Source organism: Syngnathus acus, chromosome 21 (genome assembly GCF_901709675.1).
Source record: "Syngnathus acus chromosome 21, fSynAcu1.2, whole genome shotgun sequence".
In the NCBI taxonomy this organism is placed as follows: domain Eukaryota; kingdom Metazoa; phylum Chordata; class Actinopteri; order Syngnathiformes; family Syngnathidae; genus Syngnathus; species Syngnathus acus.
Genome location: NC_051105.1, coordinates 12,053,838 through 12,079,577, shown reverse-complemented (window position 1 = coordinate 12,079,577; position 25,740 = coordinate 12,053,838). Strand labels below are relative to the sequence as shown.

At 43.8% G+C, this 25,740-nt stretch overlaps 1 protein-coding gene across 1 annotated transcript; it reads left to right on the top strand.

Annotated features, from left to right (window-relative positions):
• The first annotated feature begins 11,352 nt into the window (after positions 1-11,352).
• On the top strand, positions 11,353-23,932 carry gtpbp8 (GTP binding protein 8 (putative)). Its single transcript, XM_037239355.1, has 8 exons — positions 11,353-11,491; positions 11,766-11,954; positions 12,037-12,190; positions 12,921-13,019; positions 13,582-13,712; positions 14,666-14,765; positions 19,644-19,762; positions 23,594-23,932. Exons 2-8 carry the CDS (start codon positions 11,785-11,787, stop codon positions 23,682-23,684), a joined length of 864 nt encoding a protein of 287 aa, XP_037095250.1. The 5' UTR covers positions 11,353-11,491; positions 11,766-11,784; the 3' UTR covers positions 23,685-23,932.
• The last annotated feature ends 1,808 nt before the right edge of the window (positions 23,933-25,740 follow it).

Genomic DNA, 25,740 nt, shown 5'->3' with positions numbered 1-25,740 from the left:
TAGGAGGGAAACCAACTCCTGTGGCACACAGCCATGTTCTCATTATTACATTCAAAATTCTGTTGTGGTAGGGCACTTGACAACCACTTATCCAAGAGGCAAAAGGTTCTTACAAAAAAGTTGTTTATTACAAGCTGTTGTTCTACGCAAAACTGGCATGTAAAATAATCGATTAAAGAACGAACATAGGCTAACTAAATGCTACCAAACTGTTAAAGGCAGGCATGCTCATCAAAAATAGTACCGATGTTACGGCAAATTATAAACCTTCAAATACGCAGGGAACAATGCAGGGTGTTGTGAACTTATATGATAACTATAAATGAAGACACGGAAAACAGCAGGACGGACATGTTATTGTGAGTGCTCTCTTAAGTGGGGACACCGGTCAAGTTAGCAAGAGATTGCCAAATTCAATGGCGATATTTGTGGCTCACAATCATATCAACAGTTTAGCTCCTGGTCATCAATTGCTTTTCTTTTGAGTATGCGTCAAATCGCTGGTTTGTAATGATTTTCAGTAGCCTAAGGGAACTTTTTTTCCCCATTTCCCCCTCGACAAGCACCAGCAATACAAAGATGCTTATGCATAGATATAAGCAGGTAGGACATCACACAATGATTGAAAGCTATGCCAAAAGTATTTTGAGGCATTAAAATAGTTTGTTGCTTTTCGAGTTGATTTTTTACTGGCTTTTTCTTTAAATATGTCACACTTCTGGGTCTGTTGCTCGCCAGGATTTCACTTAAACAAAATGACTATTTTGACAAATATACGAAATATAAATAATTTTTCATGCTTTATTTATGGTAGAACGTTTGTGACATAACTTGATAACATTCGGCATTTTCTGAAATTACTTCACAGTTGGTTGTTAAACTAGGGTTAGCACTATTGGCACCATAGTAGGATCTCGAGGAATCAGTGGTAAAATCCATAAAGCAGCCGTGTCCAGTAAACATATTTAGAGAGCATTCTGAGTTCACACATTTTGCTGAGAGTCTCCATTCAAGGGCACTGGGAGGTGGATATTCAGTTTTCCATCTGATCTCAAAATTATTCAGGCATGAACGGGAGAAAAGCAAAAAAAAGGGAAAGGCAGTAATTTTGAGAACTCTGCCACCTGCTCAATATGATGGAGTATTCAAGAAACCTCCATGCAGATTTTTTTTTATTTTAAAAATATACAAATTGCGGGTGCATTGTGAGCTGGGCGGCGGCCAAAGGCAGGGACCTTGGCGGTCCAATCCCCGGCTGCAGAAGCTGGCTCTTGGGACATGGAATGTCACCTCTCTGGCTGGAAAGGAGCCCGAACTGGTGTGCGAGGCAGAAAAGTTCCGACTAGATATAGTCGGACTTGCCTCCACACACAGTTTGGGTTCCGGTACTGGAGTTGCCCACGGTGAGAGGTGTCGAGCAGGTGTGGGTATACTTATTGCCCCCCCCAGCTGGGCGCCTGCGCATTGGGGTTCACCCCGGTGAACGAGAGGGTAGCCTCCCTCCGCCTTCGGGTGGGGGGACGGGTCCTGACTGTTGTTTGTGTCTATGCACCAAACAGCAGCTCAGAGTACCCACCCTTCTTGGGGTCCCTGGAGGAAGTGCTGGAGAGCGCTGTTTCTGGGGACTCCATTGTTCTACTGGGTGACTTCAATGCTCACGTGGGCAATGACAGTGAGACCTGGAAGGGCGTGATTGGGAGGAACGGCCCCCCCGATCTGAACCCGAGCGGTGTTCTATTATTGGACTTCTGTGCTCGACACGGATTTTCTATAATGAATACCATGTTCAAACATAAGGGTGTCCATGTGTGCACTTGGCACCAGGACACCCTAGGCCGCAGTTCGATGATCGACTTTGTAGTCGTGTCATCGGATTTGCGGCCGCATGTTTTGGACACTCGGGCGAAGAGAGGGGCGGAGCAGTCAACTGATCACCACCTGGTGGTGGGTTGGCTCCGATGGTGGGGGAAGATGCCGGTCCGACCTGGCAGACCCAAACGCTCTGTGAGGGTCTGCTGGGAATGTCTGGCAGAATCCCCTGTCAGGAAGAGCTTCAACTCCCACCTCCGGCAGAGCTTTTCCCACGTCCCGGGGGAGGCAGGGGACATTGAGTCCGAGTGGACCATGTTCCGCGCCTCCATTGCTGAGGCGGCCGACCGGAGCTGTGGCCGTAAGGTCGTTGGTGCCTGTCGTGGCGGCAATCCCCGAAGCCCGCTGGTGGACACCGGCGGTAAGGGATGCCATCAAGCTGAAGAAGGAGTCCTATCGGGCCGTTTTGGCCTGCGGGACTCCGGAGGCAGCTGACAGGTACCGGATGGCCAAGCGGAACGCGGCTTCGGCGGTTGGTGAGGCAAAGACCCGGGCGTGGGAGGAGTTTGGCGAGGCCAAGGAGAATGACGTCCGGACGGCTTCGAGGAAATTCTGGTCCACCATCCGGCGTCTCAGGAGGGGGAAGCAGTGCAACGTCAACACTGTTTACAGTGGGGATGGCGTGCTGCTGACCTCGACTCGGGACGTCGTGAGTCGGTGGGGAGAATACTTCGAAGACCTCCTCAATTCCACCTACACGCCTTCCATTGAGGAATTAGGGCCTGGAGACTCTGAGGCGGACAATCTCTGGGGTCGAAGTCACTGAGGTAGTTAAAAAACTCCTTGGTGGCAAGGCCCCGGGGGTGGACGAGATCGGCCCGGAGTTCTTAAAGGCTCTGGATGTTGTGGGGCTGTCATGGCGGACACGCCTCTACAACATTGCGTGGACATCGGGGACGGTGCCTCTGGATTGGCAGACTGGGGTGGTGGTTCCCCTCTTTAAGAAGGGGGACCGGAGGGTGTGTTCCAATTACAGGGGAATCACACTCCTCAGCCTCCCTGGTAAGGTCTATTCGGGGGTGCTGGAGAGGAGGGTCCGTCGGGAAGTCGAACCTCGGATTCAGGAGGAGCAGTGTGGCTTTCGTCCTGGCCGTGGAACAGTGGACCAGCTCTACACCCTCGGCAGGATCCTCGAGGGTGCATGGGAGTTCGCCCAACCAGTCCACATGTGTTTTGTGGACCAGAGTTTGGTCCGCATTTCCGACAGTAAGTCGGATTCGTTTCCACTGAGGGTTGGACTCCGCCAAGGCTGCCCTTGGTCACCGATTCTGTTCATAATTTTTATGGACAGAATTTCTAGGCGCAGCCGAGGCTTTGAGGGGGTCCGGTTTGGGGACCTCAGCATCGCGTCTCTGCTTTTTGCAGACGGCGTGGTGCTGTTGGCTTCTTCAGGCCGTGATCTCCAGCTCTCACTGGAGCGGTTCGCAGCCGAGTGTGAAGCGGTCAGGATGAGGGTCAGCACCTCCAAATTCGAGTCCATGGTCCTCGGTCGGAAAAGGGTGGAATGCCCTCTCCGGATCGGGGATGAGATCCTGCCCCAAGTGGAGGAGTTCAAGTATCTTGGGGTCTTGTTCACGAGTGAGGGGAGGATGGAGCGCGAGATCGACAGGCGGATCGGTGCAGCGTTGGCAGTAATGCGGACTCTGTACCGGTCTGTCGTGGTAAAGAGAGAGCTGAGCCAAAAGCCAAAGCTCTCAATTTACCGGTCGATTTACGCTCCTACCCTCACCTATGGTCACGAGCTATGGGTCGTGACCGAAAGAACGAGATCCCGGATACAAGCGGCCGAAATGAGTTTTCTCCGCAGGATGTCCGGGCTCTCCCTTAGAGATAGGGTGAGACGTTCGGTCATCCGGGAGAGACTCGGAGTAGAGTCGCTACTCCTCCACATTGAGAGGAGCCAGATGAGGTGGCTCGGGCATCTCATCAGGATGCCTCCTGGACGCCTCCCTGGGGAGGTGTTCCGGGCATGTCCCACCGGTAGGAGACCCCGGGGACGACCCAGGACGCGCTGGAGAGACTATGTCTCTCAGCTGGCCTGGGAACGCCTTGGGATCCCCCGGGATGAGCTAGATGAAGTGGCTGGGGAGAGGGAAGTCTGGGAGTCCCTCCTGAAGCTGCTGCCCCCGCGACCCGACCCCGGATAAGCGGAAGAAGATGGATGGATGGATGGATGGATGGATGGACTTGTGAATCTACAGTAAGCATTAAAAGAACTTATCAATCGCAAAATACGTTAGTTCTTTTTTATTACATGCTTCCAAAGCCTCTAAAAAGATCGTTAAGCTGCGAGTGCCTCCATATTTAATAATAAATTGTTGCATTATTTGCACTTACACCACATCATGCAAGTTAGATGGGCCAAATGCATGTTATCAAGTTACCAATGGTGCTAGACCAGGCATGGGGAAACTACGGCCCGCGGGCCACATCCGGCCCACGGGGCCGTTTAATCCGGCCCGCCAAACCTGAATAAATTGTATTATTGAACTTTTTTTTGGGGTCATTTTTCCTGCAATTATTATGTTTCCCCAGTAGACCCCGGGGATGACCCAGGACGCGCTGGAGAGACTATGTCTCTCAGCTGGGCTGGGAACGCCTTGGGATCCCCCGGATGAACTGGACGAAGTGGATGGGGAGATGGGAGGTCTGGGAGTCCCTCCTATAGCTGCTGCCCCCGCGACCCGACCCCGGATAAGCGGAAAAAGATGGATGGATGGATGGATGGATGGATGGATGGATGGATGGATGGATGGATGGATGGATGGATGGATGGATGGATGGATGGATGGATGGATGGATGGATGGATGGATAAAAAATATATATATTTTTCAAAATTTTACCCTATTTTTCATAACCATACAAGTACCTATCAATTACTCAAAAATGACAACACAGTTGAAAGCATGGACAAAGTCAATTGTTTTTGTTGAAGAATCATGTCATGCACCTACAGTAGATTGTCAGCTTCGGATCTTTCTCTTTGTTCTTTGATGAGTGATCGCCTTCACAAGTATGCTTAAATATATTTGGCTTGTAGTAAAAACTATACAGAGAAAACCACGACACATTTTTTTGTAAGTGTGGGCACATTTTCATGGTAATGTGCCAGTTTTCCTCTTTCAATTTTATTTACTGTATCACTTTTCGCATTATATGCACAGTACATAATAACCTCTACAAAGACAAAATTGTAATTCATTTCGTTCTGTCAAGAATAATATTAAAGATACATTGGTTTTTGCAATAGTTAAGAAGGTAGGTAGGCCTAGCTTCCTTCTTTACCAACTGCAGTAAAATGAAAACTTCCCGCCTTGAACTATAATGCATATTCTCTCCAAGATTTAGAGAGCTTCTGCAAAAGGCCTGATTTTTTTTTATCACCTTAATTAACAGTTCGGCTGAAAGTGTCTTTTTCATCCACTGGTCAATGGCCTGCTGCTCAACTCTTCAAGCTTCAGTGATATTGACACTTATTTTGTGTAATATCAGGGGTGAAAAATAACAAAGTGGAGGGAACGAAACGGGCTACAGGAGATAGGAGACTATTTGTAAAAGTTATATTATTCTGTCTTGGCATCTCAACTGTGAATCTTCAACCAAGACAGTCAACAAACTTGTTTCTGACCCTGATCGATCTATCTATCTATCTATCTATCTATCTATCTATCTATCTATCTATCTATCTATCTATCTATCTATCTATCTATCTATCTATCTATCTATCTTTGTATCTATCTATCTATCTATCTATCTATCTATCTATCTATCTATCTATCTATCTCTCTCTCTCTCTCTCTCTCTCTCTCTCTCTCTCTCTCTCTCTCTCTCTCTCTATCTATCTATCGCTCTAAACTGAGGAGTAGAAGGAAAAAAAGCAAAAGCAAAATGCGTGTTCACTTTGAAATAAATGCAAGACAAATAGAAGCAGGTTGAGGAGTAAGGATTTTCTGTCTGTGCATTGTCTACTGAAGATGAAAAAATAGGGCAAACTGATATAGACCAAACAAAAGAAATACTGGCAAAAATAATATTATATTCTTGTAGAAATGGTGTCTTTGTTTTGGATACAGAACAGCTAAATCCAACCTTTATTGAAAAAGTGAACATTTTCCTGCTTTGAAAACACACACACACACGCACACACACACACACACACACACTATATATATATATATATATATATATATATATATATAGTATATATATAACACACAATTGTATCTTGTGTTCAAAACAACTTTATTGCAGCTCCATGCTGACGTGAAGTCATGTGAACCTCATGCACGGTTCCAACCCCAAAGTCAGGTTATCTTAACGTACACTCAGACTAGGCACATTCAGCTGGCTTCTTGAGCAAAAACAAGAACAAATTGTTCACTATGTACACGAATCAATGCATCACACCATAAACCCTTCCGCAACTTTTAGTCAAAACCGCAATGTCACTCCTGCCAGTGTCATCCCATGTGTATCCTCTGCCTGCTGTATTTCAGGACAAAACTTTATCTGCCAAGAATGCTTACTGGCTCAAGGTCACTCTTTCCCTGTCATTCAGCTCCCTCTCCTGAATATATTGATGCCAGTAGAGCCATGGCTCTTGGCCGCTAAAGCAAAATCGATATCCCTGAGCGCTTAGCGCTTGTGCTATAATATCCTCCAAACACCAATTGCCAAAATGTTTATGCTGTATTCATGGAAGATGCTTAAGGAAACACCCAGAATAACGAGGAATGACATGGCGTCTTGCTAAGAAGGATCAGAAATAAACTTTTGGGTAACGGTGATCCCTGGTTCAAGGTTGACACTTTATGACAGTTTGCAGCCACCCCCAGTTACAGCTCATGTTTGCTGGTGACAGTAAATTATTGATGCGCTGGGTGAACAGCCTCATTTGGAGCAAGACCTGTCTTCTTCTACAAGGAGTGCAGACATCCCACTGATTGTTCTGTCTTTAGTGGCAGCGAAAGCAATGAGACATGAAACATGAGTTGGAAAGCTTTTTGATAAGATAGGGTTTGCTTTGAGGGGACAAGTTCTCAATTCTTTGGTATGGGGATGTTTAATATGCCTGGACGCTATTAAGCCGTCTCATGTGGGGAAAGAATGCAAATATATTGTGCATCTCATATCCAGTAAGTGTTTGAATCAAATGTATTGATGCATGGACTTCTTGACTTGATGAACTCGTCAGTGCTGGATCATCCTGGACAAACAATAACACGGACAAGGGTGGGGAGGAGCAGGCCGTCTGGAGGCACACATCCCTGCTGTGTGCTCAAAATGTCGCAGTGGGAGGTTTGAATGCTGAATGTGGGGGGAGGGGACAGGCTGCGCCTTGCTTGTTAACATGTAAATGAATAGTTTCATGCATCTAAAAAATGTCACAGAGGTCAGACTTTATTGTAATTCTGTGTCAGATAAGAGAATCACTATTTGCATGTCTGGCTGTTTGTGAAAGGCTGGCTAGCATCGCAGCTGTAATTTTTCCTTGAACTATGTTTGCGCATCAATCACACACATTAAGAGTATCCCAATAGAAGAAAAGGCAAATAACAGCTTGGAGAGGGACAGCCAGAAAGCAGGACGGCAGAGCGAAGCTTTATAAAGAGGGATGGAGTTTGGGTCATTTTGGGATGGGATAAGTGATGATGATATTTAATAAAAATGTCTAATTTGCATCATTGACGTGTTTGGGCTTTATGTGAGTTTTTCACAGGGCCCCAAATCCCATGCACCTAGGGCTATAAATAACAAATGATGAAGGTGGCAAAAGGCCAGCTTGATGGCGTGGGTGTGCAGGGTGTTTTGGGACAATTTATTTCTTTCCTTTTTTTATTCTATTGATATAGACGCTAGGGAAGTGAATGTCATCATGGTTTGTCCCATTGAGCTGCTTGCTGGATGATTGATTGTTCTGGCATTTGATCCTCCAGCTCTCCATGATGGGAGGATGGAGTCAGAAAACAGCCATGACTGTGCCCTATTCTTCCCTATCTTATCTTTTCTTGTTTGGGCCTGCCATCCACCAGCCTGCAATATATTTTTCAATGTCCCATATCTCTTATAATTGGCTCTTCAAAACACAGGGATGTTTTGTTTTATGTGGTCTGATACTTGATACATGCATATAGAAAAAGTGAACAAGTGGTTTTAGAGTTTGTGGTAAAATTACCTGGATATGATTACTAAAAATAAGTGGCATCCATACAGTAATTTATGCTTGGTCAAAAGAGGGGTGAGGAGCAGAGGACGCATGAAGGAAGGCAAGCAATGAATGTGTTCCTTTTCGTGTACTGCACTGCCACCTTGTGGCAAAATCAGAAAACTTGGGTGAGCAGTTTGTGTCAAGCAGTTGTGTATCTATCAATCTAGTGTTGCCACCTGTCCCGGATTTTCCTGATCGCCCCGGATTTTCATTCGCAATGGTGAGGTGGAAACGGAGAGTGTGTAGGAGAAGGAACGAGAGAAAGGAAAGAATCCAGTGACAAAAAAAGTAGAGTTTAATTGTGAAAATGGGTAGAGGCTAAGACCAGGCACTCCATTTTATAGTAGCTGCTCCCTGTGCCTAGTGAAAATTATCCTAAAATATTAAAGTAAAACAGCATTAGATAATCATACCAAGTATAAAAAACATCCAATGCGAACCCAGTTGAGAGCAGCATTCAGCAGAGGCCCAGAGAGGCCCAGGCAAGCACAAGCAAAGCACCCACCACACTCTAAGCCAGGGGTGTGAAATTCATTTTTTTTCGCGGGCCGCATTGTAGTCATAGTTTCGTTCGGAGGGCCATTATGACTGTCAACCCAAATAAATGTATGAGCACCTCATATTATATACAGTATAAGCTACAAAACAAACTGACGAATAACTCGTTTTCAAATCAGACTAGTAAAAACTGGTCAAATATAAAAAAAAAGAAGATATTTTTAAAAGTGAAGACAATTTGCAATTCTAGTAATGACACACGAATTTGATGCACAATTTGTCTTCGCGTGCCACATAAAATGATGTGGCGGGCCTTGAGTTTGACTCCTGTGCTCTAAGCAATCAGGTAAACTGTTTGACATTACACTTTACATTGCTACATTTGGTTATTCTTAAAGACTGTGAAAAATGACATTACTCGTTCTTATTCCACATAAGGAACAAGAACCTAATTATTTATTCCCCTTTTTTTGCCCCAACACTGCCCCCAAGTGTCCACAACAAAAAATTGAGAATAAACCAAAATCATAAAGGCCTGCTATTAAGTAAAGCAATTAACTAAACACGTAACTACTGTCATTTTTGCTAATTAGAGCTATACAATTGCAGCATAGAAGGGAGATTTTTTTTAATCCTGGGTTAGATGTGCGAAGGGCAACATTGCTTACAAACAAAAAGGTAAGGCAAGGCAAGGCAAGGCAGATTTATTTATATAGCGCATTTCACACACAAGGCAACTCAATGTGCTTTACATAAAAAGGATTAAAAAGTAAAGAACATAGACCATAAAAAAGGGAGAAAATACAGAATATATCCATCCATCCATTTTCTGAATCCATACAAAATCAAGAATAAAAAATTAGAAAGAGAGGATTTAATTTAAGAATACGCTGCGGTAAACAGTAACGTTTTTAGCCCTGATTTAAAGGAGCTGACAGTTTGAACAGACGTCAGATCTATGGGAAGTTTGTTCCACAGGTGAGGAGCATAATAACTGAATGCTGCTTCTCCTTGCTTGGTTCTTGTTCTTGGGACACACAACAAGCCAGTTCCAGATGACCTGAGAGGTCTGGATGCTTCATAAGGAACAAGTAGATCAAGCATGTATTTTGGTCCGAGACCATTCAGCGTTTTCTTGACCAGCAGTAGGATTTTAAAATCTATCCTTTGACTCACAGGAAGCCAATGTAGCGATCTAATGACCGGTGTAATATGGTCCAGTTTCCTGGTCTTTGTGAGGACTCTGGCAGCAGCATTCTGGATCAGCTGCAGCTGGCTGATGGATTTTTTGTTAAGGCCTGTAAAGATGCCATTACAATAATCTACCCTACTAAAAATGAATGCATGAATAAGTTTTTCCATATCTTGTTGAGACAGAAACCCCTTAATTCTAGTTATGTTTTTCAGGTGGTAATAGGCAGATTTAGTGATAAACTTAAGATGGCTGTTGAAGTTCAGGTCTGAGTCAATAATTACACCAAGATTTCTGGCTTGATTTGTAGCTGTCAATGACATAGACCAAAGGTGAGCGGTGATCTTTTCCTTTTCATTTTTAGGTCCAAAAATTATCACCTCTGTCTTTTCTGCATTTAGCTGGAGGACATTCTGGCACATCCACTTATTGATTTGATGAATACAGTTACCCAGTGCGAGTAGGGGACTGTGGTCATGTGATGCGGTCCTAGAATGGAGCGTTGGGGAACCCCACATGTGATCTTAGTTCTCTCAGACTCACGGTTTCCCATTGACACAAAAAAGTCTCTATCTTGTAAGTAAGATTTGAACCATTGTAGCACAGTGCCGGTAAATCCCACCCACTTTTCCAATCTGCTGAGTAGTATGTTATGATCAACTGTATCAAAAGCAGCACTGAGATCCAGTAATACCAGGACAGAGGATTTGCCTGCATCATTATTTAGATGAATGTCATTTAAGACTTTTAAAAGTACAGTCTCAGTGCTGTGGTGTGGCCAAAATCCAGACTGAAATATGTTGAAAAGATTGTTTTGCATCATAAAAGCATGGATTTGCTGGAAAACAACCTTTTCAATGATTTTCCCCAGGAATGGTAGATTTGATATTGGCCTATAGTTAATAAAAAGGTCGATTCGATGGTGAAAATTTACAGGATTTTTGTCAGACACAGGTGGAAACCCCACCGTGAAGGGGTCCATACTACAACATGATTAGGCCTAATATTTTTTTTTTTTGAGGATTAAGAATGTTATGCGGGACAAACAGAGCCTAAACAATAATTTGAGAGAGTTGATTTTTGCGGGGAAGGATTGTACAAAATGAGTTCTTCCAATTAATGTTGGTTTGCTGTTCAGCTGTTTTGTGCCCTTCTTGAATGGCAATTTTAATACAAAAGAGTCATTTGCAGTAGAGAGAGAAAATACAGTCAGTGGTTATTTTGTTGTTTGCTTCAAACCTTTTGTTGTTAGATTTGAAATTTAGAATAGTGGATATTTTATACATGCATTGAAATTTGTGTTGTCAATTAATGAGGCTCCACCACCGTCAATGTGGCCTCCTGGTAGCACAGATGAAAAATTATGGCTCCCATCAGCATTTAAATTGCACTTTATCCCTGATCTGAATCATAAAATGCTATTTCTTCGTTACAATCAAAGGAAAAGAATGAAGCGTTAACAGCAACATAGGAAAACAAGCATATGCGGAGCACACGCACATTCTGTATTGGTACCAACAAACAAGCCCAAAATGTCGAGTTTTCTATTTTTTGCACGAAAGCGCAGGAACGTCTCCTGAACTGCTTGATGTTTCAGACGGACTTATTTTGAGACGCACGCAATATAGATGAGAGTCTTTACGGTAGTTTTGATTGATAAGGCTTATTTTAGTCTTACTGTTTATTATTTTTGTAACATATTGCAAACAATGCAGACATAAGGGTGAGTAATAAGATTATGTCGTGTTTCCTATTACTCTTATTGTTTCGCAGTTGTTACATTTGCAGTAAAGCATAACTTGAGCAACACTATATTAAATTAAATATATTTTAATCAAGACACGATTTAATATTTACGAATACATACAACGTTTTCAAATCAGACCTTTTTATTTGGTTTATCAATTCCAATATTTTACTCAAATCAATTTAAAGCTTAGATTCCGCCATACTAATTTCGTTCCGTTTGTGTCTCCTCCCTGTTTACTTCAAAACAGACCTTTAACACAAGGAAAGATGCTCTCTCTGCAACCTCGACAGTGGCTTCGACCTTGGGCTCAATTGTGTACTTGGCCTCGACAGACAGTTCACAAGTTAGCCTCGCTACAAGAGGCTAGAGTTCTATTCCCAAACAAAGTCAAACGCTTGCTTTACCCTTTTACAGATATAGAGGAGTACCTGGAGAGGTATCTTTTTTTTAATGTCACACTCTATCGTTTAACTTGTCTATTGTACAGACATCAATATCTGTTTTGAATTTACGTTCAGCTCTGTGGATAGAACACAGTTCCAACTCTTTCATCCCTGTGTTGATGATGTTCTAAAAGCTGAGAGGCTCTTCTGCCCATCACCTTCTCATAAAATTGATTATTATATGTCAGCAGAGAGGATGGACCACTCACCTGCACTGAAACAACCAGAGGTCAGTAGAATGCCTTCGTCACACTACAAAGCCTTTTACAGTTTGCTCTCCATCTTGTCCTATCCATTTTGATATTGCCCTTGTGTCACTAAATTGTTGGACAGCAAATAAGATCTAACAAGTTTTCAGAAGGGTGGGAAATGTACCACAAACTTTACAATATGATGTATACAAACTATAGACAAAACATCAAACATAGACATGTGAAATGTGAAACAATACTAATACGATCATAAGTAACAAGATAAAATGTGTAATCCAAATACACAAAATACACTCTGTTCCCATTTGCCCATGTAGCTTATTGATGCGAGATTGGCAGTTGTCTCAGGTTTAATGGGTGCTTTGTCCAGATTGAATGTTTCACCTCCTTCCACTGATGTTCAAAAGGATTTAGATCAGGGCGAATAGGGATACTCCAGAATATTGCAATGTTATGCTCTTAGCCTTAGGTGGTTTTAAGATGTGTGTTTTGGGTCATTATCCATTTGTTAGATTAATGCCCTGCGACTGTGGCCTTCAGTATCTTACTGACACTGGGCAGCACATTTCTCTTCAGGTTTCCTAAATAGTCTTGAGATTTCATTGCACACATAATAATAATAATTATTATTATTATTGCACACATTGTCCTCTGCACATATTCAAGATACAGTGCCAGATGTAGTTGACAGTCCCAGAACCTTACAGAGCCTCCTTCATGTTTCATGGTGTTGGTGTGTATCCCCAGGTGTGTTTCATTGGCCGAAGCAATGTGGGAAAGTCATCTCTTATCAAATCTCTTTTTTCCTTGAGTCCCAATGTGGAAGTCAGAATCTCCAAAACCCCTGTGAGTAGTCATAACTGACATGGATGTGCATGATCTTTCTGTAAACATACCTTATACACACATGGGAGAAGAGAAGCAAATTGCATTTATTGAAATAGCTATACTTTCATGTTTTGAAAAAGCCAATTTCCTTTTTTTAATTCGCTATATTTCATGCTCTCCAACCTAAATTATATATGATTCATCTCTGTTTGCATGTCTGCAGCTGCATTTGTATGCAGATAGAACATGTTTTGAAGTAATTCAGCCTGGTCTCATTATTATACGTATATCACAACATCTGGCATTTAGATATGTTACAATTTGTTTTTGAATTGGAAATGAATTGCTGTTCTTAACAGTATCACAAAGCTAAATCATTGTAATTATTGAGGCAGGTAAATGACATGACTTTTTTACATAATTTTTTTGTAAAGCTTTTTATGGCAATAGCCGTTGTGTACGCGCTATATAGCTAAAGATGTATTGTATCGTATGTCTCTTCTAATGAAGATGTACTCAAGTCAGTCCCATGTTAAATGATGTAAGTCAGAGTTAATGTTTGTTTTCTATTCCATTGTAGGGTCACACAAAAAAGATGAATTTCTTTAGGGTGGGCAGGGCTTTCACCATCGTGGACATGCCAGGTTATGGACATCGAGCACCTAGCGATTTCGTGGTTATGGTCGAACCATATCTCTACTCAAGAAAGAAGTGAGATATTAACTTTGCTACTTGGGGAAGCTATGTGATACAAAGAATTATGTGAAGTAGTAGTTCGGGGGGGAAAACACTCGTACACAAATACAATTCCTCAACATTGTCAAGATGACGACACAACGTGCATTTCTGCACATAATAGTCTAAAGACATGCACCTCAAAGCCATATACGGCTAAAGCTTGATTTTATTCGGACTTTGGGGTCCAGAATTTGGGAATCGCGTTAACCCCGAAAACACATATACATGAAAAGTCTTGTTTTTTTTTTTTTAGAAAGAAATGTTTTTAGGCAGCCGAAGTAGATCCTTGTTGGGCAGCTAAGGGGTCCATTCCCCGTTTGTCACCGTGAATGCTCCACCCTACATCGAAGTCAGTTTACATTTACAGTCGTATGCAAAAGTTTGGGCACCCCTAATCATTTTCAAGATTTTCCTTTATAAATCCTTGGTTGTTCGGATCAGCAATTTCAGTTAAATATATCATATAGCAGACAAACACAGTGATATTTGAGAAGAGAAATGAAGTTTCTAGGATTTACAGAAAGTGTGCAATCATTACTTAAACAAAAGTAGGCAGGTGGATAAATCTGGGCACTCCAACAGAAAAATGACATCAATATTTAGTAGATCCTCCTTTTGCAGAAATAACAGCCTCTAAACCAGGGATCTCAAACTCCAGTCCTCGGGGGCCGCATTCCTACATCTTTTCCAAGTTGCCCTCGTTAAACACACCTAATCCAATTATCAGGCTCATGCAGAACGTGAGGATGAACTGATAATTTTGTGTTCTTCTGAACTGAAAGTCATAATTTCCCAAAACATTGATATTTATCCAGTAATGTCAGACAGTGGAAGCACCTTTTTCCAGATTATCTGATGTAATTTTAGGGTTCCTCCAAATCACGTGACCTTCTAGCCATTGGCTTTGTATCCTTGGTTCCTTGCAGTCTTGTGAGGACATTCTTGTTGGTGGATGGCAGTGTTGGACTGCAAAAGACTGATCACATTGCCCTTGAGATGTGTGAAGAGACGAGAAGTCCATATGTGGTAAGATGAATATTCTTTTTTTTAAGTGAGAAATACAAGTAAGCCTTATTCTGAAGTTACATCTCTGAAACTTGTATATGTTTTCGAGAACACGAGAGATTACATTTTTTGAAAAACTTTCTTAAAACCATATGATCCACAAAGTTCATTTCAATCTCTAATGATACATCAAAAGGCAAAGTTACAAAAATATGCACCAACCTTCCAAATGATGGCAGATTTTGAATCAAAAGTTCCTGAGATAGAAGAGTTCAGATGAAGGTGGCCACACCCCTTTTTGTATTGATATTAAAATTTAAGTTTCATTAAAATTAAACTGCTTGGTTAAACCCACAGGGTGGTTTGGCATGGAACAACCCTATACTGCTTAACCTCACAAGGGTTGGGGAGAAACCACAATCTCCGTTGATTAAAAATATGAAGAAAGCCATCATTCTCATTGCTGTTGCCAGATGACATTTCAGTGACCTTTAGCTAGCCCCTTTAGCAATGTACATTTGAGGCCAATGCCAAATTAATGCGGTAGCGTTAACAAAGGAATGCCTTAGGATAGATGATCATATTTTTCATTCTTTGAACCGATTTGATGAACTATGAGAATATTTTCAGATACTGAATTACCATGCACGTAAAAAATGCTTTAGATGATTTACTTGGCATGTAATGAGTCTTGAATACACAGTTTCTTGAAATGAGAATTTTCTATAGATCCACCTGCATTTTAGCTGGCTTTCTTTCTCTTACACTCGCAGACATATGCACATGAAATTCTCCCTTATAACCCTTTATGTCCCTCAACTGCTCAGTTCTTTCAACGATTTTGTTAGTTTCTTCTTGTGTCGTTACATCATCATCATCATCATCGGTTTAAAGTCCGCTTTCCAGGCGCCGCTGGGTTGGACTGGATTCTCGATCTGGCTTTCTTCCACCGGGAACGGTCCATGGCCATCTCATGGTTGATGCCGAGTGCCTTCATGTCGGCTGCCACGGTCGTCTGCCAGGTCTTTATAGGTCGGCCACTGGGTCTTGTTCCCTCTACATTACACGACATAACTTTCTTCACCCAGTCGTTGTCGTCCTTCCTCACTACATGTCCGTACCATCGCAGTCTGCCTCTCCTCACCACATCCACTATGGCCTCCACTCCCATCTTCTTTCTCAGCTCTGCACTGGTCTTTTCCTCCCTCATTGACACACCACACATCCATCTGATCATCCTCATTTCTGCTCTGTTTAGTTTGTCTTCATGTTCTGTTTTCAGGGCCCATGCCTCACTTCCGTACGTCATACTGATGCAGGCTGAGTACACTTGGCCTCTCATCATCAGGGATGGGGCCTTAGATGTTAAGAAGGGCATGAGTTCCCTGAATTTCTTCCACCCGCTTCTCACCCTTGTGGTCATTGCTAGGTCCACCCCCCCATCAGCGTTAAGCATGTCTCCAAGGTAGCAGAAGCTGTCCACCACCTCGTACATCTCCCCATCTACCACGAGCCCCTCTTGCTCAGCTGGGTCTGCTTGGGCAACTTCTCCCCTGCACCGCTTGCATTGGAAGGTCTCACTTGCAGCTAGTAGGCTGCCTTTTACTCCGCTGCATCTCCGGTGTACCCATCTCTGACAACCCTTGCACCGGATAGAGTTAGCTTGCACTCCCTTCCCGCAAACTCCACATGGCCATGCTCCTGACTGCGGTTCCACTCCCAGGCCAGCACCACCGACCATGACCTAGGATTTTGCCGCATTCACCTTCATTCCTTTCACTTCCAGGCATGTCTTCCAGCCCGCTAGCTTCCTAGCTAGGTCTTCTCGACTGTGAGCCATCAATACCAGGTCATCCGCGTAGAGCAGCTCCCATGGTAGTCCACCCCTCACTTCCCTCAATACCACATCCATCACGATAGCAAACAGTAATGGGCTGAGCACTGATCCCTGGTGCACCCCTACCCTTACTTCAAACCCATTACTGTCGCCAACTCCTGTTCTAACAGCTGTGCACGCTCTGCAGTAGAGAGCCATCACAGCCTTAACCAGTCCCTCTTCCATGCCCACCTCACCACCTCCCTTGGCACCCTGTCGAACGCTTTTTCCAGGTCAACAAAAGCGAAGTACAACCTCTTCCTCTTCTCCTGGTGTTTCTCTTGCATCTGTTGGATGACAAAAATTGCGTCTGTTGTACCTTTACCGGGCATGAAGCCATACTGCATCTCGTCCACCTCTACCCGTGACCTCACCCTCCTTTCCAACACCCTCTCTAACAGCTTCATTCCATGCTCCAGCAGGTTTATTGCCCTGTATGACCCGCATGCGAGTGGGTCCCCCTTCCCTTTGAATAGAGGCACCAGGACGCTTTTTGTCCAGTCCTCTGGAATGTGCCCCTCAGCGATGACACTGTTACACAGGTCAGTCATCCACTGCACACCGACGTCTCCCGCTGCCTTTAGCATCTCTGCCACCACTCCAGATGGTCCAGCTGCCTTTCCATCCTTCATGGCCTTCATGGTTTTCCCCACTTCTGTTCACGTGATCAGGCAACATTCACCCTCCACTTCGTCGCATCCGACCTCTCCATCCCAGTCATTTTCCACATTCAGCAGCTTCTCCATGTACCTTCGCCATACTTCCTTCACTCCTCTGTTGTCTGTCACGATGTTGCCATCCTCATCCTTCACACAGTTTGCACCGGTCACAATACGCCTCTCCTTAACCATTTGCTTCGCTATCTTGAAGAAGCTCTTTTGTCCTCTCTCACTCTCCAATTCACTTGCAAATTCTTTCCTGTTGGTCTCTTGGGCCTCCCACACTGCTGTCCGTGACGCCCTCTTTGCCTCTACATACCGCGCTCGGTCTGCCTCCCTTTTAGATTTCTTCCATACTTTATGGCACCTCCTCTTCTCGTTCACCGCTCTTTCGACGCTGTCATTCCACCACCATGTCTCTCTTTGTCTTGCTTTACCCTTTGACCATCCGCACACCTCCTCTGTAGCTTCAAGCAGAACCTTCTTCATTGCCTGCCACTTGCCATCCACACCACCCGACTCCATCATCTCCTCCACTTCTTCTGCTATATGCTCAATCTTCTCCCTAAACTCGTTTTTATTCCCTGCGCTATGTAGCTTCCACACCTTCAACTTGGGAGGATGCTTCTTAGCCCCCACCTTCTTGATTCGCAGAGTTAGGTCTCCGATGACTAGGCGATGCTGAGACACACACTCTTCTCCGGGGATTGCCTTGGCATCCCTGACCAGGACTCGGTCCTCCTTTCTGACCATGATGTAATCTATTGTGCTCTTGCAGCCACCCGAACTGTATGTTACTAATTTGGCTTCGTCCTTATTGAAAAGCGTGTTGCACAGCACCAGCTCCAGTGCGTCGCCGAACTCCAGGATCCTCTCTCCCTCTGCGTTCCGCATGCCGTACCCCTGTCCCCCATGTACCCCCTCAAAGCCATCTGACTCCCTCCCCACATGTCCATTCAGATCACCTCCCAGAATTATAACCTCATTCTGGGGGATCCCTGACAGCACCATGATGGCCTTGTCCCAGAACGCATCCTTCTCATCCTGACTTCTGCCAACTTGAGGGGTATATATTGAAATTACGTTTGTCAGGCGCTTCCCAACAATCAACTTCACAAAGATGATCCGCTCATTTACCCTGCTAATGCTTAGCACTTGATCTATCCACTTTTCGGCGATAAGTACTCCGACACCACCAGTCCCTTCATTGCAGCCTTGCCAGAAGAACTTGTACCTTCTGCCGAATGCACCCAGCATCCTTGCACTTCCACCCTTCCATCTCGACTCCTGGACACAGCAGACATCCACCCTTCTCCTGTGTAGAGCCTCAACCACCTCCCCCAATCGGCGCGAAATGCTACCGATATTCCATGTAGCCACCCTAACACGTGCCTCCTGCCCCTCTATATTCCGGTTCAGGCCTCCCCACAGTCCATCGGGCTGAGGGCCGTCATATAATCTACCTGCGGTTTGGCCTCCTTCTCCATCATTCTTTTTGTCGTAGGCTGATGAAGATTCCCACGGAGTACTTAAGGCTGTACCCCACCTCTCCTGTGTTTGTCTAGCCATACTGAGAATATTTTGGAGCAAAACCTTTTACAGTCGGGTGCCCTTCCTGACACCAACCCAAGGGGAAATTGATTTTCTGTAGGGTTTGACTCCCTTAGCCCATTCCTCTCCTGAGGAGCCCACTGGGCAGTGGTACTATTTAACCCATAGTTGGGGGCTGGTTCGTGGGCACCAGGGCGTGTCCACACACCGGTGGGCCTGCGTGCCGCACGTCTAGGGGCCAAACCTCCTCCGAGTCCCTTGTAGTTTAGCCTGGGTCCGTGTTGAACCCAGTTACCATGTGTTGCCGCGTGGCGGCACTACATAGGGCTTGCTGTTAGAGAGGCTATGTACTGGCAGGGAGAGACTTACGCACTTGGTTCTCCCGTTCGCATACTGCTAGCCAGCGGTGAGGGTTGACAGTGAGAAGTGACATGCACTGGGCACTCCACCAACACACTAGACGCATCACAACAACCCGACTTGGTCTTATGAAGTCAGACACATTTCTTATGTCGTTACAGAATTGTATAAATGTGACCGCTAAGATATGTAAATACTGCAGACCTCTGACAAGTGTAACAATTTAGTAAAGCACCCACACTTGTTCACAAAATGTGTTAGTATTTTTAAGGCTTTGACAAAAGAGCTTTCGGGTAACCTTAGCAAGTGAAAACATCATACTACAAGTTTTTTTTGGGGGTGGGGGGTGGGGAGGGGGGTGTTGTTGGTTCAATTTACTCCTAACTATCCTGCAGACAACAATGAGACATGATTCACATAGTTTTAATAACCTTAGAAACATTGTTTTTGCAGATGGTGGTGACTAAGATTGACAAATGTGGTCGTAGCTCACTACTGAAAAACCTTATGAATTTTCAAAATGTGATTACAACACAGACCTCGAGCTGCTTCCCCCAGCCCTTTTTGGTCAGGTGAGTGTCACCTTTTGTATTTTGTTGTTGTTGAGGCCAACGAATCCTAATGCCCTATAGAGGCTTTGCAGTCACGTGGTTTTATCACGTGATTTTGTGTTATGCCGCCATCTTGGCGGTCAACTCGTCAGCTCGTTCCTACGTGTTTGTATAGATTGTTTGATTTCTGCGCTACATTTTCACCGATTTCATCCGAATTATGGCTGATTTGCTATCCAACGAAGTTGGGCATTTGGATGAAGAATCCAAGAAACGTTACAGAGAGAAGTTGAACCTTGTTGGCACAACGGATCCGTACCTTTTACCGAGACGCATGCTAAAATCGCCCGAGCATTTTGCAACAGCCGACCTGCCTGAACTCTCATATCCAGATATTTATAATTACCTCGTCGATTTGTTTTGTAATGGCATTTCATAACTTGACATATTAAAAAACTGAATAGAGTGAAATCATTCAGATACTGTACCTGTCTGTTCAAGTTGCTACCATTTTTATTTTTTGTTTATTTTTGCATGATGCCACATCTGATTGGCTTGAAAACTTAACCAATAAAAATTTTAACCTTGTGCCAATGGCTTGAAAACTTTACCAATGTAGATTTTACCTTGTGCCAAATGAAGTAACAAAAACCCTCTTGTTAAAAAATGCTACATTAAAAAAAAAATTGTTTCACAAGGTTCATAATACTTTTTGGGGAAATTTCCTAATGCATTCACTCGAGAATTAATTGTTCAATTCCAATATGAAGTTCAATATTTACATTGATAACGTTTTCAAGCCAATCAGATGAAGCATCATGAAAAAATAAACACAAAATAAAAACGGGGGGGTGAACTGAAGAAATCATCCCATTCCCTGCCTTGCTGCTCTTGCTGCCTTTCTAAAAATGCACCCAGCATTTTCAACAATCATATTTGTATCATCCCATATTGTATTATTTCACATTTTGTGAAACAAATCAGGGGTGAATAGTTTGTTTACATACCTGATATGAAGTCCTCATTGCATATCCTTGTGTAAATCGTAGGTTTCCATCGTTCACGACGAATATCCGCGATCCATTTATCACGTTTTTTCATGTTCGCCGGAAATCTATAGAAGCTAAGATTTGGTTTATCGCCTCGTCTATTGCTACACCCAACAGCACAGCAGGTATCCGGCATTTTTAAGCTCAAATAGCAGCAGATATAACAAGAAAGCGTGTGTGAGTCGTTGACCGGCACTGAAAAGTTGACCGCCAAGATGGCCGCCAAGCTAATGTGGGTAGCTTGATGACGTCAGCTGCAAAGCCTCTATAACATGCCTGACCTAACTTAAAGTATCCCTTCAGCTGCCTAAAAACATGCCTTTCTAAAAAACAAGACTTTCTATTTAATGCGCTTTCGGGGTTAACGCGATTCCCAAATGCTGCACCCCAAAGTCCGCGTAAAATCAAGATTTAGGTGTATGTAGATAATGAAACCTATCCATCCATCCATTTTCTATACCGCTTGTTCCCACGGGGGTTGCGGGCGTGCTGGAGCCTATCCCAGCAGTCATCGGGCAGTAGGCGGTTGCCAGCCAATCGCTGGGCACACAGAGATGAACAACCATCCGCACTCACACCTAGGGGCAATTTGGAGTGCTCAATCGACCTACCAAGCATGTTTCTGTGATGTGGGGGGAAACTGGGGTGCCTGGAGAAAACCCACACGGGCACGGGGAGAACATGCAAACTCCACACAGGGAGGGCCGTAGCCCTCCTAACTGTGAGGCGGACGTGCTAACCAGTGCGCTACCGTGCCGCCTGATAATGATACCGATAATAGATAACACCTCCGCCGCGATTGATATATTAAATACTATCGGTTTGTGCAAAGCAAACAGCTTTAAGATCCTCTAAAATGGCATCGACAAAGAGATATACTTATGAGGCACATTTCAGATGCCTTTGCAGAACAAGCTGAGAGCAAGGCTGGCTCAAAGATGGAGTCATGTGTCATACTACACAAAGTACTCCATAAATGCACATACCGTATTGGCCCGAATATAAGCCGATGTTCTTTGCATTGAAATGAGACTGAAAAAGTGGGGGTCTTCTTAGATTCGGGGTCTAGACAATATAACCATTCACAACACTAGATGGCGCCAGATACCTTTAAAGCGAAGTTACGTCACCGCGTCTTACGTCTCGCTTGAGTTACTTCAGCTTATCGCGATTGTTGGAGCTTGTGCGCAGCGGTAAGTTAAAGGTTGCAGGTATCGACTGAGTACATTGCTGTGATCGTGTGCGTCTTTGTCACTAAGTGAGTACAGTGAAGCCTCGGTTTTCGAATGTCCCGGTTCTCGAACAAATCGGTATTCGAACAAAAAATTTGAGATTTTTTTGCTTCAGATGTCGGACGAAATTCGGTTGTCGAACCTTGCGAGATGAGCCGAGAGGACCCGCATGCCAACTGACTCCGTTCGTTATTACGTTCTCGTTACTCTGAGGATTGCATCAACTCTAATCATGCCTCCAAAGGAAGCAAGTGGGAGCAGTAAAGCCGTCCTAAAACACAAAGACGCTCCTAAAGCAATGCGACACTGAGCGCCCGACGCGCTGCGGTTGCTGATCGGACCAAATTAAGCTCCCTGCGCACTGCGGTCCACTTAAATTTTGGAAAGTACATTAGGATTTTAAAAATATTTTCAAAATTTTAGCGACGGCTCTGTCACAATAATGCGACCAGCGCGGTGCAGTTCCGCGGTCGGCGGCGCGCTACGGTTGCGCGTTCGGCGGTGCGCTGCAGTTACGCGATCGGACAAAATTAAGCTCCCTGCGCACTGATGTCCACTTAAATTTTGGAAAGTACAGCAGGACTTTAAAAATATTTTCTAAATTTCAGCGACGGCTCTGTCACAATAATGCAACCAGCGCGATGCAGTTGCGCGGTCGGCGACGCGCTACGGTAGCGCCTTCGGCTGTGCGCTGCAGTTGCGCGATTGGACAATAATGTGCAAATGAAAATATGCTTAAAAAAGGCGTTTTTCTTTTTTTGGGGGCTTGGAACGAAATAATTTTTTTTCCAGTATTTGTAATGGGAAAATATGATTCGGAATTTGAACAATTCACTTCTCGAACAGCCTTCTGGAACGGATTGTGTTCGAAAACCGAGGCTCCCTTGTATATACATTTCATTGTTACTACTGTCCACTGTTGTGCCGTTTGTCCAATCGCGGTTTGCTTTGTGGTCACCGTTTGATTGACAGCTCCGGCGCGCTCCTTTAAGTTTGCCTCGCATTGTACGAGTAGCCATTACGCAGCGGCACGGCAACTAACGGTCGCCAGCAAATGTATTTTGGTGTCTCGATGACTTATGTTTGGCATGTTGCAGAGAGTATTTCGTTCATGGTTATTTAGTATAGCGGAACCGTTACGCGCTGTTAGTTATGTAATGTGTGTGGTCTACTCGTGTTGTGTGACGTCAGAAGTTGAGCGTTGACGTTTTTCTGTCTGTTGCAGAACCACACAGACACACCCCACAAACCACACACACCCTTCACACGCTTCACACAATACCCTTTTGCCAAGAACCCTTTTCAAAAAAGAAAATTTGATACAAATCTTAACAAAAACGAAAAATAAAATAGTCTACATAAGTTTTGAATCCTCATCTCAGTCTTTGTGAAGTGTAAGATGCATATAAATGTGTATTAATCTTTATTCACCCCATTATTTAAAAGTTGATGATTAACCGATAAGTTAATGTATGTCATTATTTTTAATAATACATATAAAAATAGATGTGGGCAATCATTTTAGTAATTTTTATTAGCTGACCTTTCATGTTTTCTTTTTCCTCCTGCAGTTCCCTCAAATTTTCTGGGATCTACATCCTGAGATGCTTCATTGCTCATATAACAGGAAATATCCAGTTAACAGACACCTCTCAAAACTGATTCTTCACAAGCTTTGTCTCAGTTGAGTTTTTTTTTTATTGCTCTCTCTCTTGTGCAATGTCTTTTCAGGTTTGAAGACATACGTGTGTTTTTAATGATGAAATTCTTTAACAAAAACATCGCAGACCCAAAGTATCCTTCTGGAATGAGCTACTAAATATTCTGAGCAAAATAAATATTGCATGTTGTTATTATTTTCTGTTTCATAGATGATTCATTGAATAAAAAATCACACTTGAAAAGCACAAGTAGGTTATTGTACATATGTACACGTATATAGTACTATTACCGTTTTGGTCCAAATATAAGACTATGTTTTTTGCATTGAAATAATACTGAAAAAGTGGGGGTCGTCTTATATTCGGGGTCTAGACATTATACCCATTTTCACTTGTGCGCAGCGGTAAGTTGAAGGTTGCTGGTATCGACTGAGTATGTTGTTGTGATCGTGTGCGTCTTTGACACAAAGTGAGTACCGTAATTTTCTGACTATAAGTCGCGTTTTTTTTCATAGTTTGGGTGGGGGGGGCGACTTATAATAAGGAGCGACTTATATGTGTTTTTTTTTCAAAAATTTTCAAAAAAAAAAAGTGAAACCGCGATAAACGAACCACGATGTAGCAAGGGATTACTGTAATTTGAATTTCAAGTGACGTCAGCAGCGCGGCAAGATTGATCACGGGATGACGAAGATGACGAAGGGCCCCACGTACTACCGGCATCATTAGCGGCTTTGTTTCTAAGTGACACGGAGGACGAAGAGTTTGAAGGATTTAAGGATTTGGAGTGACACAGAAGGTTTGAAAAACTATTATGGCTTTTACGTACACCCGGTCCTACTCTACGGAGCTCTCTTTCACCTCCGTGGATAGAAGTCGGGGGCCGGCGCTCGGCCGGGTGGCTGTCCAGGGACAGTGGATGGGGCTCGGTCATGGCTTTTACGCACGCCCGGTCCTATTCTATGGATCTCTCTTCCACCTCTGTTGCTGGAAGTCCACACCGCCACACGCCTGGAAGTTTGTTTTGTTAAATAAAGAGCCGTTTACCAAACCCACGTCTTTCCTTGTACTTTGTTAACGCTACAATCTAGTTATATAGTAGATCTGTGGAATAACGACGAGGCTGACGTCAGGGCGCACGCGCGGCGTTGTTGACAAAGGACGAGGAATTTGATCGATGGATTTAATGATTTAGAGTGCACAGATGGTTGGATAATATTATTGCTTATATAATAGTTATTTGATATCTAATTTATATATCGTTATATGGGCCTGTGGAAGCCCCGTCAGCGGCGTGCACCCATTGTTGACCAAGGACGATCGATAGATTTAATGAATTGGAGTGACACAGATGGTTTTATAAACGTGTTATTTATGTAATAGTTTTGTTTAATAACTCTGAATGTTACGTCAGGCCCATTCTCAGCTCTTTGTTTGTGTTTATGTCACGTTAGCATACCTATTGTTCAGCCTGTTGTTGCTCGTTCATGTCTGGTCTTGGTGTTGGATTTTGTCGAATAAATTGCCCCCCAAAATGCGACTTATACTCCGGAGCGACTTATATATGTTTTTTTTCACTTTTTTGGGCATTTTATGGCTGATGCGACTTGTACTCCGGAGCGACTTTTATTCCGAAAATTACGGTATATACATTTCATTGTTACTACTGTCTACTGTTGTGCCGTTTGTCCGATCGCGGTTTGCTTCGTATGCGCGCCGTTTGATTGACAGCTCCAGCGCGCTCCTTTAAGTTTGCCTCGCATCGTACGAGTAGCCGTTACGCGGCGGCACGGCGACTAACGGTCGCCAGCAAATTTATTTTGTTGTCTCGATGACTTATGTTTGGTGTGTTGCCGAGAGTATTTCATTTATGGTTATTTGTTATTATTTTTTGCCAATAATTCAGTAAAGCAATCAAAACTGAACCACGTCTTCCCTCCTGTGTTCTGACCGACACCCATGGGCAAAAAGAGTATAACCATCCGAGCCAACCTCCTATACAGTGCTCAGGCTCCCCAACAATAGCGGTAGCAGTTTCCATTATTTTATTGCAATGT